Below are 13,613 nucleotides of genomic sequence, written 5' to 3' on the forward strand. Positions count from 1 at the left end.
AGGGTCCGTCATCACCTCTGGAAACAACACACCTGGAGCCCTTGTATCGAAGCCTCAAGTTAGCTGCCATTCTACGCCACTTGGTTTCTGGTGCCAAGTACTCAGACATGCAGTACTCCTGGCGGGTCGCTGAGATTACCCTCTGTGTAGTGGTCAGAGAAGTCTGTCATGCTATATTTGAGGATGAGGTTATGACAGCCCCTCCACATCTGAAGAATGGAAACAACTGGCTGATGGTTTCCTCAAGAAGTGGAACTTTGCTAATTGTGTTGCTGCCATTGATGGCAAACACATAGCCATGATGACAGAAAGCCTGCCAGCTCTGGTTCCTTATATTATAATTATAAGGGTTTCTTCAGCATCATCTTTTACTGGCCATTGTATCATGCGCAAACAGTTCGCATGTTTGCGCTCCTAATCGCTAACGGAAAGAACAAAGATTGGTTGCGCGACCAAACACATTCTAGTGGATAACAGTAACCAAACGTCACACTTCGTATATCATTCGCAACACAAATAGTTCCCCTACGTTTACCTTTCGTTATATTTCAAACAAATTATTAAATTTTCAAGCAGTTTCGGTCGAAATTCGTCAGAATTTACAAAAAAAAAAAAAACAAACAAAAAAAAAATAATTCGTCATGCAGGCTGCGTTTTATGGCTTCGCCAATGTGTGAGGAGGCTTACGTAATGTATCTCTGTGTATGATTAAGCCCAGAGAAATTATTTGTAATCAGTTTTACCATCATTGTTCTACATAATTGTTAAGTATGTCATGCCTTTGGTTTTTCTTTTCAACATTATGCCCAATTTTATGATTAAGGATGTATGAGCGTTTTCTTTTTCAAGATATCTGCCATTTTGAAAAATGTTTCTTCGAATATTTCTTTCTAACAAAAAAGTTTGCCAAAAAAGAATGCTAAATAATTAAAATATGGCTAATCATGTACCATTTTACCAAACAGATTCTACTTGTTGTTATTTTTTTCCCACCCTTTATTTCGGCTGGCATTTGCCTAAAATTGATGTACGATTACAATGGGGTAGAGGTCCGTTATTTCAAATATCTATGAAAGTAGATCAGGTTTGGTTCTGATACTTTTCTGACTGATATATATATATATATATATATATAGTAGAGAGAGAATTTATACGAACTAAATCACCACCACAATATACCAGACCAATTACGGCAAAGCGCCTAGCAGTACAAACGAACACCCATATGCCACAGCAAGTCCACTAACCCAATAAGATTAGTTTCGATGCTGCTTTATATATGAGCCCGAATTGTATTACACATTCGTACTGGTTCAACTTTTGCATATATATACTCAAATCTCTGTTTTCATGTCTCATAAATCAGTAGTGACATTTTAGTCTTTTTAACTGATTGGGACCAGAGAAGCTATATTTTCTCTCTCTGAAAGTAAACTGGATCTCGTGGATACGTTGAATATATATAGAGATAATTTGCATTAAGGGATATAACTATATTCAGAACAGTTGACTTTCCCATACGTGAGATCCGCTAGGATACAAGTTCGCATTATAAATTATTATATAGTAGAAAGAATTTATACGAACTAAATCACCACCACAATATACCAGACCAATTACGGCAAAGCGCCTAGCAGTACAAACGAACACCCATATGCCACAGCAAGTCCACTAACCCAATAAGATTAGTTTCGATGCTGCTTTATTTATGAGCCCGAATTGTACTACACATTCGTACTGGTTCAACTTTTGCATATATATACTTAAATCTCTGTTTTCATGTCTCATAAATCAGTAGTGACATTTTAGTCTTTTTAACTGATTGGGACCAGAGATGCTATATTTTCTCTCTCTGAAAGTAAACTGGATCTCGTGGATACGTTGAATATATATAGAGATAATTTGCATTAAGGGATAAAACTAAAATAAAAGTTTTCAACATAGCACTTTATATTTTCCAGGAAATATAGATTAAAACAAAAAGAACTAAGTATATTAAAATTCACCAGTTTTTTAAACATTTTTTAAAAATAAATCTCTTAGATGCACGGTGACCCCAACTTTTTTCTTTCCATTTTGAAGCACTTTTGCGTGTCATTAAAGCTGCAAAATATTTTTAAAATTTAAATACGTTTATTCCATTGAAAACAAGCAAATTCGATGAATTGGTATCCCCCGCCCAAAGGGTTTGTGGTGAGGAATGGCAAAAAAATATATCCGGCAAAAAGTTAAGGATGTTAATAAGAAGCAAATAATTTCATTAGTCAAAATCAATTTAACAGAAAACAAATGTTTAATTAAAGAGACATAATAAATGTATGATACTTTGATCCTGACTAAAGAATTTATTTTGAATGGAATATGCTTACTGTAATAAGCTTAGCTTTTAAAATTAAATGCAGTTAATTGAAATATGAGCTTGAAGTTTAACTGGAACGAAATATTGTCTTTGAGTGGTTAATGGCACCAGGTGTTGCTGTTTAACATGTACATTTGAACTTAAAAGGACGGATGTCCTTAAGAGAACACAGGTAAGATATCTTGAACATGACTGAGGGCAAGGTTTGTGCAGTCACAAGTTAACTTGAAGGTTTGAACATTTAAAAAAAAAAAAAAGAAAAAAAAAAAAAAAGGAATGCAAATATATATATGTATATATAGTCGATGAGCCAGACCCAGTAATTTTGGCCAGCGGTACCATCCGAGGGGATTAAAGCTCAATGCTATTTTTGGATAGGTAAACATCTGACAATTCAGTAACTATGTGATAGCATTGCCGTGGTGGTGGCTTTTTGTGAGTTATTAGCCGTGCAGTAACCCCATCCCAAAATAGACTTTCATCAAACTTCTTTTATACATAAGAAGACTTTCTATTTCAAACTAATGGTTCCCTCTTATTTTTGACTATATTTGGAAATTGATAGACAAACAGCTCAGTTTATGTATTTTATGTATTTTATAGAACTGTTGTTGAACTATTGCCTCTTCAGCGTTTAGTGATTGCAATTACAGACACACATAGACCAGTGCTTAAACGTAATTAAAGAACACAAATATTGTTTCATAATATGCAGTTAGAAAAGTATTTTGCTCATTCTTGAAGTAATATGACATGTTTAAATACATAGAGTATAAGGTAGTAGAATTCTACAGATCACAAAATCAAGTTGTCTGCCATTGGCTGTTGGGGCGCTTGTAATTTACGGCCTATTAATGTGCGTTACCTACTTGTTTGAAATTAATTAATACTTCTATAAATGATATGGAACAGAAAAGTATGAATATCGTTAAATCAAAGCAATTTCTGAACTAGTTTTGATATGTTAAATCTACAGTTAGACAGTTATTCGCAGGCCATTAGTTTTTAATATCAAAGTCACCTTGTTGTTATAATTGTAATTTACGTGACAATACACGTGTAGACGCAAAACACAAAATATGTTGTTTAAACATGTTGTTTTACTATCTGATCAGTCTAAAAGGTGCATACTCATGCCTACTTCTGTATCAATGTTCTTATGCTTAAACAGTAAACATTTTTATGCTGAATAATACCAGATGGTATTTTTATACAGTAAAATACATTACCATAAAACCAGGATTTTCATAATATTTCATATAAACATGATAAAGTGGTTGTTATTTAGTATTATGTTTAGAAAAGAAACATTTTAACTAATCAATAAAATCATTCTACAATTAGATATCAAATGTCATGTTAATTATTTGAATGGAAAAGTGTAATTTATGTTACAATATGTTACCTTAATCGGTAATATGCTGCTGTTATTATTTTCAGTCATTGTCTTTGTATATCATGTCAAGGTTATTCTTTGTTTTCAATAAACCACATTTTCTATTTATTCAACATACTAGAACATTCTTAGTTATGACTCTTCATCACCATCTGAATCTTATAAGATATCGTCAATATTGGTTAGCTCATAATTTTCATCAGTTTAACTGGTTTCGTTTATGTCAGTGTTGCACAATATGTCAACAAGTTTATCAGGAACAATCTTTTTGTCACTCAAGTTGTACACTAACTGTCGTTGGTCATCAAAGTCCCAGCAATTTTTATCAACACCAGGAAGATAAAGGCTGTTCTCATGGGCATGTAGCCAAATATACACCTTAAAGAAAAGATCAAGGTCGTTTAATTTTATATGAATAAAACTACAAAAGTATTAATTCAATGTAGAAAAACATTAAGGGATTGTATCAAATCTGAGTCTATTATAATAAAGTTTTCCTATTGTTTTTTACAATAGCTACGAAAATATGTATATTAAAATTTTTGTAGATTAATATAAATAAATGAATAAGTAACTGATAGCTGACTGGTCTGATATGGTGGCAACAGGGTCATGTCTATGCCGTCGGAACTATCAAGAACGCCGTCTTAGTTGCCGTTCTTCTTGACAAACATTTCGTACCTAACCTTGTTGATGTTCCGATATTTTGGATGACCATTATACTGCAAATACAAATGACTCTCCGTCCTCCAAAACGTCGTCGGAGCACACATGTTGACGTCCCACCTGTTGAGCTGTCTGAACATAATTGAGTTTTGTTGTCATCATTGCTCATGAAATATTTCCAATTCTGCGGATGTTTTGTTATTTTTGACCAAAAACAGAAGTGTTGGTGCAGTTCCACGTCGTTTTCTTTCGACAGACTAGATTGTTTTGGAAAAGTATGATTCTGCAACGAAATCTACTATGAAAGCATCGCCATCAATGATGTGATATACATGTTCAATAGAATGGTATGATTGTTGCAGCTCGATACTTCCTTCAACGTAGTATAATAGTTTAGCTTTGTTTGTCTTTGTTTCCGTAGTTTGCCAATGACACAGGAAATTCTATGTCTACATCATGCGCGTTCAACAATTGATATCACGAATAGTCCAGACACAGCTTTGAATTGAAACATAAATTTTTCTACAACTGCCATCACTTTTTACATCCGCATAATCAGCTTTGATCTGCGCAGGTTCCACTTCTTTGTGTGCGGATTTGTCTTCTAAAGTCATGTCTGCTTTCGGTTGTGTAGCTTCAACATATTATGCTCCCATGTGCTGTGTCAAACAACACCTGTAGAATGAAGAACATTTTCTGCTGAAACTTATGATGCTTTTCTTTTTCTTGGCATGAAGGTTGATAGTCTGTTCTATAGTAAGTTTTACAGCATTCTGTGATGCTGGTACGGCTGATCTAAACACACTGAAGCCATGACCCCTCAAAAGCTTTTCTGCACAAAGGTGGGTTACTTCAAGATTCATCATAAGGAACAGATAGGGGAGCGTTGATCTAGTGGATAAGGTGTCAGCTCAATCCAGGAGTTGTGGGTTCGAGCCCCATTGGGGTCACAACCATGACTTTTCTATTGACACCAGTACTGGTTTTCCAGGAAGCGGACTCGACAGTGATACCAATAGGTTTGAAGCTTTCATTACAATCGAGCTAAAACAAATTAGTATAAACTAACGGATAAGCAGGTAGATACATTGCATCGTTCAGATGATTGGACGCAAATGATAGTGGGCACAACTTGTGCCAGAGACCTATATGCACATCCAGGTCGTTGACATTTGTGGCCTCTATTAATGCCAGTATATAATGAATGATATCAATAAAGTATATACAGAAGTGTGCCGTTTTCCGTGATGTCTCTCTCTGACACTTTTGAAGTGTTGGTACTTTTGAAAGTACTCTTTGAACGCTGTTTGACTTTCAACAGGTTTTCAAGGCTTGGACTGTCAGCAAGTTCCTTTACTTGTTTACATAAACATCGGTTGAAGGTCAAATAATTATGGTTGAATATATGTGTCATCTGTTAATAAGTAAGTGTCAGAAGATTTCTAACATTTGAACTAAAAATGATAGTGTCCCTATTAAGCCATGGTGATCCAATGAGTATCTATTTGTTTTCTATTTGTTTAAAACCTAATTCTAAAACGTATTACAATATATACATGTAAAATTATGTTCTTGAACATTTATAATTGATTTGTACTGATTTCGTTAACACATATTATTGTAACGTAAAATTGGCACAACTATTGAAATGAGATGATGATTCACTGCATTCTAGTAAATATCTAGTTCAAGAATACAAATTATATATAGTTATTATAAAATGTTATAATTTTTTCCCGATCTGTGTAGGGCATTTTCTTCGCTTTAGAAATTTCAGTTTTGTAACATTTTGGTAACATACAAACATATACGGAGATTACATCATGGAAAGTTCCTTCCACCACAGAAAAAAATAGTTATAAGAAACACTATTCAGTCTGTACTTTCAATTGTATTGAAGAATCATAACATCTTGGTTATTGGGTTATAAGTACGAGTAAAATATCTATAATGTTGGTCATAAAATCACTGTTACGTGAAGTACACTAATTTAGATATTAACGTGTACGTGAAAGAAATCTTGTTTTAAAGCACATTCAATTCATGGTTAAACAAGATTGTTAATAAACTACAGAATGCACTTTTTCTTCATCATTGTGTAACACTATTTCATCGTCTTAATGTTTTTAGGAAACATATTAAATGTCCCGTAAATTACAAAAGCCCTAACAATCAAACGGAATTTATGTAGGAATAAAAAGCATTCAGTATAATCTTTCCAAAAGCCATAATGTTGAATATTTCTTAGGGAAGGCAGGGGGAAATGGTACCTCAATGTCTAACATCTATCTGAAGAAAATCTAATAATGAACTGTAATTATGCTTAATAGTTGTCCATGCTATTAAGATGTTCTTTATAACCATTATCCTAATTAACATTTATTCAAAGAAGCAGACCCAAAAATGTCGAAAATTAAGGAAATATTTTATTTATTTGTTCTTAAATACCTGTTACAAATACATCAATTATTCAAACTGAATGGCATATGTTCCATAATTCGTATGTCTACATTGGATATATGTTAATTCACCTGAACTTGTATCTAAGTGTAGGCATATAACAGGATGATATCACACCAAAAGCTACCGTCGATACATTGCTATCATATATTATCTTACTCCAGGGTTGTATACCTTTCCAAAAATCACTATGAGAATTAATCCCCCGAGATGGTACCAATCAACCCTATGGCTCCTGTACTAATATATATATATTTTTTAGGGGGTGTGGGGGTGCGGGGGAACGGGAGAGGAAACAAAATTTCACATGTTGATTATAAATATTGATGGAAAATTAAAAATGAAAAAAAAAAGGGTAAAAGGGTGAAGTTTAGTGGGGGTGGGGCAGAGGATGCATGATCAGTGGTGGGCATGACTGGGTGGAGGAGTGAGGTGGGGGAATGGTACAACTTGTATGTTGATAAATAATCATGGAAGGTTTGAAAAAAATCTAAAATAAGAAATGAATTTTTTTTTTTATTTATTTCTTTTTTTTGGGTGTGTGTGTGTGGGGGGGGGGGGGGGGGTGGGTTGGGGGGGGGGGGTGTGACCAAGGCAAGTGGGCGACCAGGTGTGGCTGCACAACTTCACATGTTTATAATAAATGTTCACAGAAAAGAATGAAAGAAATTTAATGAAATTCTGCCAAATGGTAAGTTTATTATGTACAAATATGTGGATTTTTAGATAATTAAAGGGCAATAACTCTGAAGTTACAAATGAAATACAAACAAAATTGTGTATGCACAACCACATTATAGTGATCTCAATTCTGTTAAAGTTTCATAGTTCAAGGTCAAATACATCAAAAGTTATGATGCAGAAATTGCCATATCTACAGTACCCTATACAGATAACACTAGAAACTTCTAAGGGCCATAACTCTGGTGTTACTTGTGCAATCTGTCTGAAACTTGATGGGCCCCATAACCTCATAGTGGTGAACATGTATATGAAGTTTGTTTGAAAAAAATCTAAAATAAGGAATGAATTTTTAAAAAAAATAATTGGGGGGGGGGGGGGGGGGGGGGGGGGTCGGCGATCGGGAGGGGGAGGGGTGTGATCAAGGTAAGGGGGTGACCAGTGTGGGTACACAACTTCACATGTTTACAATAAATGTTCATGGAAAAGAATGAAAGAAATTTAATGAAATTCTACCAAATGGTAAGTTTGTTATGTACAAATATGTGGATTTTTATACAATTAAAGGGCAATAACTCTGAATTTACAAATAAATCCGAACGAAATTGTGTGTACACAACCACATTATGGTGATCTAAATTCTGTTTAAGTTTCATAGTTCTAGGTCAAATATATCAAAAGTTATGATGCAGAAATTGCCATATTTATAGTACCCTATATAGTTAACACTAGAAACTTCTAAGGGCCATAACTCTGGTGTTACTTAGGCAATCTGACTGAAACTTGACGGGCCACAAGAACTCATAGTGGTCAACATGTATATGAAGTTTTAAATAAATATTCCCAACCATTTCCTAGATATGGCTCCAGACGGACGGAGGGACGGACAACGCCAAAACTATATCCCTCCGACTTTCGTCGGGGGATAATAAAGTGGGCGGGGTAATTATGTCAGCATGTAAAAATGAAAGAGATCTGTTAGTGACATTTATGCTTATTCATAATAAACGGCCTGAAAGCCCTATAACATTAAGTGGGATGTCGTATGTTCTATAAAGTTCCATCATTTTTTCAGTTTTACAAAATTTCAGAAATGCTTAGTGGATGAAGAAAATTAAAACGAGTTCGGTGACCTGTGCTTTTTCTTCTCTTATTTGTCTTAGAAACCAATGTTCTTAATGTTCACAGAGTATGAAATAATTCTTAACGTTAGAAAAAAAAATCCAACATCCTTAAATAATTTTCGACTACCCACCACGACCTAGTGTCCTACCTTTTAATATACTGCACCTTAATAACACAACACTACTGCTAAATTTGTTGTACTACAATACAACTACAGTACTACAATGCCAGCTTATACTACACTACACACATCAGCATCCTTTCTATTGTAGCTGCTGAAATTCACTCTTCAATAGTCCTAAAAAATTGTCTAATAGCACACTAGGTACATCTTCTTCTTCATACCAGTCTGGAGGTATGTTTTTATTCTGATGACTGATCAGATAGCTGTACTTGTCATTGTCCTCAATGCAAACTTCTATTATTATGTTCTGTTTCAATGAGCAGTTCAGTAAAAATCCTTTTTGCTGGTCGCCCTTCCTGCCTATCTAGCCTGAATTTAAGAAGATTCATTTTATCTTGTCTTCTACGTTCTGCTATAAGTGTGTCATGCTTAATGTAGACATCTTCTGCAAGTGCCCTGGCAGCCTGCAAAGTGCACCATTCTGGCTTTGAAGATCCCTGTTGAACATAAAAATATGGTTTGCATTTTATGATGCGGATGCACAAGAGTTTATTGTGAAGTGGAGTGGACACTTGATCAGAGTTTGTTTCTTCACTCACCACCTGTGTTGCATTTGTTTGGGTTTTCATTGTTTGAGTTCCTGTAGATTTGCATGTGGAGACTTGATTCAATGAAGCCTTTTCAAAGTACTTGAATTTTCCCTTATGTGGTGGACGTCGGCGTCTTTTACCTTTCATGGTTTTCTCAGCATGAAATTCCCTTCTTAATTTGTCTGGAACTTTGCACTGGAATTGCCAGTCTGGTCTTTTCCCTTGGGCTGTGTAACACAGCTTGTACAACGTTTTCCTTTTGTTGGACCAAGCTTCCAAAATTTTTGAAATCTCAGCCTCAGCAATAGGTTTGCATTCACCGTTCGAGCAGTCTTGACATGTGTCTGGGCTCTTTTCTCTTGATTCTGCTGTATCTGCTTGTTTGCTTGTGGATGTCTGTCATTCTGTTGTAATTGTTTCTGTAGATGCTGTTGTGGAGGCTGTGGCTGCGGTTGATGCTGCTGACGTTGTGTTGGCTGTTGTGGATGCTGCTGTACTGGAGGCTGCTGCAAGTCCCGTGGTCTGACTGGTTGGTTCAGCTGCCCTTCATCCTTTTCTTGCAAGTTTAGGTCTTCTCTGATTTCCTCAGGGTCCAATTCCGCATCATTGTCTTCCTCTGGGAGGGGATTTGTGGGACGGTCTGCTGGGTCGTTGTAGGACTTCATCCTTTGTACGTTGACAAGTGATTTTACTTCATTGTTTGTTTGGCAGATCGGTAACCTGTATGTATCCTTTGGACACAACTGTACTACATAATAGGGTCCAACCCACTTCCTGTGCAACTTTGGTGCCTTTCCTGGTGGAACTTTTGAGCAATACAGCCACACTCTTTGTGCTGGTCTGAAGGAAATTTCTTTCGCTGTATTGTCATATTGTGACTTGTACCTCTCTTGCGCCCTCTCAACATTTTCCTTCGCAATTTTCCTTGCATCTTCCATGTTCTGAAGTATTCTGCTTAAGAATACTTTATGATGTTGTGTCATATGCTCCTTAGGGACCAATGCAGTATCAATGGGCATCTTCATTTCATGGCCAAATAATAGAAAATATGGTGAGTACTCAGTAGACTGTGTCGCAGGTGTGGCTCTATAGGCCATCATGATACCTGGTAACAGCTCTGGCCAATCATCTTGCTGGTTCTGGGTATAAGCACGTAGAGCTTGCAGAACAACAGAATTCATACGCTCTACAGAACCACTGGTTTGCGGATGATAGGAACTAGTGAGGTGTCTGGTGATTTGGAAAAATTCACACATAGCCTTCACCAGCTTAGAAGTGAAATCTTTCCAACGGTCCGTGATTAGAACTCTAGGTGCGCCAAACCTAGTTACGATTTCTTTGTAGAAAATGGCGGCTACTTCAGTGGCCTCCTGAGTTCGGAGCGGGAAAGCTTCACACCATTTTGAGCATCTGTCTACCACAAGGAGCACATGTTTATATTTGTCCTTACTAGTAGGCAGACCACTCAAAATGTCCATCCTGTAGACTTGCTATAATGGCCTCCTGTGATTCACCTTCATAAATAAAAGTGACCTCAGTCATTGAAGTGTTGGCAGAACTGTTAACATTAAAAATTGTATCTATGTCAGGTGACTTGCTGGGCTTATTTTTATATGTCTGTCTTGACAAATAATCTGCAGGATTTTGTTTTCCTGGCTTATGCACAATCTCGAAATTGTATCCTTGCAGTAACAAGCTCCACCTACCTAACCTACCATTACAGTCCTTTATGTTCTGCAAGTATTTCACACAGACACATTGTCTGTAAACACTGTAAATTTTTGATTTACCAAATACTCCCTATAGTGCTGTATGCCCTCAACTAGTGCCAAAGCTTCTTTCTCTGTTATATGCCATTTTAATTCATTTCCATGTAAGGCACGACCATTGTATGCAATTGCATGTTCCTTGCCATTCTGGACTTGCGAGAGAATAAAACCTATTGAGCAGTCGCTTGCATCAATCGTTAAATTAAAGGGTAACTCAAACTTTGGATAGGCAAAGATGGGTGCCTCAGTGAGTCGTTTCTTTAACTCATTGAAAGACGTTTCACAATCTGGGGTCCATTTAAATCTTTTATTCTTTTTGAGTAACTGATTTAAAGGGCCAGCTATCTTTGAAAAATCTTTCACAAACCTGCGAAAAAAAATTTGCTGTTGCAAGGAAACTTTTGACCTGTTTGGCACTTGAAGGCCTCTTGAAATTTCTCAGCTTCTCTATGTTTTCAGGATTTACCCTAATGCCGTCTTTCGACACAATGTGACCTAGGTACTTAATTGACTTTGTGGCAAAAGCACATTTTGCTGGATGAAGCTTCAAATTAGCACTTCTAAGAAGCTGTAACAACTGTTGGAGATGGGACATGTGGGAATCAAATGACTTATCAAATAAAAGCACATCATCAACATAAATCAAGGCCGACTTGAAGTTCATAGATTTTAATACCTTGTACAGACAAACATTCTGACTAAGTTTCATAAAGATTAAGTCACAACTGTGGCCTCTGGAGTGTTCACAAGGCAAATGTTGATGCACGAAGCACGCTGACGGATGCAGGACATGACTGGTCACAATACGTCACATTGAGCACTTCACGCTCAGGTGAGCTAAAAGCCGTTTAATGGAATGAATTTATATACTGAAAATGTTTGGTTGTTTAATACAAAAATCGCTTAACAGAGGTGGTCGCAAGTACGATGCCGACTGTATACAGTTAAATTCACTTGACATTGACATTTTAGATATTATTGTTGATTATACTAAAACTTTGCTCAAACTGGCATCTACCCTTAAAAGTTTTCTGAAGGACAGTATAACATTTTGATATAGCTCAACCATTATGACTTCCATATTTTCTGGGCAACTGACCATACCTGTTTTAAACCTAACTGAAAATTAGGATAGGTTTGAAGAAAATGAAGGTAGGATTTCATCAGAAAGAAATTCAACATTTCTTTATTGAATTTGTTCCACAAAGACTACTGCTAATTCCACATTTCCTCTCAAAACAAATTTCTGCATTCTAGAAATGGTTTGTTTAAGTGAGTCAGTTGTAAGTATGCTTATAGATCATAATCAGTGGTCAGTATGACTGTGGTGGATCCTTGGTAGCTCTGCCTTGACAAGCGTCTCTCACATTTGGGACATGGTCGATTTTCTGTCTTACACTCCTTATGAAATACTGTCTTGCACTGGGGACACTGTAAATACAGAAAAATCACCTAAGCAAAATAACAAGACTTTAGTATATATTGATAAATATATGATTTTACATAAAACAAGCTATCTAAAATAAAAGGTCTTGTTATGCCCCCCTTAGAAAAAGATGGGGTATATTGTTCTGCAGATGTCAGTAAAAGATCTTGTTATGCCCCCCGCTTCGAAGAAGATGGGGTATATTGTTTTGCAGATGTCGGTCGGTTGGTATGTTGGTCGATCCATAGACCAATTGGTTTCCGGATGATAACTCAAGAACGCTTTGGCCTAGGATCATGAAAGTTGAGAGGGAGGCTGGTCATGACCAGCAGATGACCCTTAGATTTTGAGGTCAGTTGCTCAAAGGTCAAGGTCACAGTGACCCGGAACAGTTAAACGGTTTCCGGATGGTAACTCTAAAATGCTAAGGCCTAGGATCATGAAAGCTGATAGGGAAGCTGGTCATGTCCATTAGATGACCCCTATTGATTTTGAGGTCAGTAGGTCAAAGGTCAAGGTGACAGTGACCTGGAACAGTTAAACAGTTTCCAGATAACAACTCAAGAACGCTTAGGCCTAGGATCATGAAAGTTGATCAAGAGGTTGGCCATGACCAGCAGATGACCCCTATTAATTTTAAGGTCAGTAGGTCATATTTCAAGGTCACAGTGATCCCGAACAGTTAAACAATTTCCAGATGAAAACTCAAGAACGCTTGGGTATAGGATCATGAAAGTTGATAGGTAGGATGGTCAGGACCAGCAGATGACCCCTATCGATTTTGAGGCCAGTAGGTCAAAGGTCAAGGACACAGTGACACGGAACAATTAAACAGGTCCCGAGCTATAACCTGAGAATGCTTGGGCCTAGGATCAAGAAGCTTAATAGGGATGTTGATCATGACCAGTAGATGACCTCTATTGATTTTGAAGTCAAAGGTCAAGGTCAGAGTAACCCGGAACAGTTAAACGGTTTCTGGATGATAACTCCAGAACACTTGGGCCTATGATTTTGAAA

The 13,613-nt window shown here is 36.5% G+C and overlaps 1 protein-coding gene across 8 annotated transcripts in view; it reads right to left on the reverse strand.

Moving 5' to 3' along the window:
- Positions 1-11,859: 11,859 nt before the first annotated feature.
- The window catches only part of LOC123527417 (uncharacterized), a 265,494-nt gene continuing 263,740 nt past the window's right edge, over positions 11,860-13,613 (reverse strand). For all 8 annotated transcript variants that reach the window (XM_045306853.2, XM_045306848.2, XM_045306852.2 and 5 more), the window contains one exon: positions 11,860-12,601. In XM_045306853.2, the coding sequence (XP_045162788.2) occupies positions 12,464-12,601 (138 nt within the window). In that variant the 3' untranslated portion in view covers positions 11,860-12,463. The remainder of the gene's footprint in view (positions 12,602-13,613) is intronic.

Source organism: Mercenaria mercenaria, chromosome 14 (genome assembly GCF_021730395.1).
Source record: "Mercenaria mercenaria strain notata chromosome 14, MADL_Memer_1, whole genome shotgun sequence".
NCBI classification, from domain to species: Eukaryota; Metazoa; Mollusca; class Bivalvia; order Venerida; family Veneridae; genus Mercenaria; species Mercenaria mercenaria.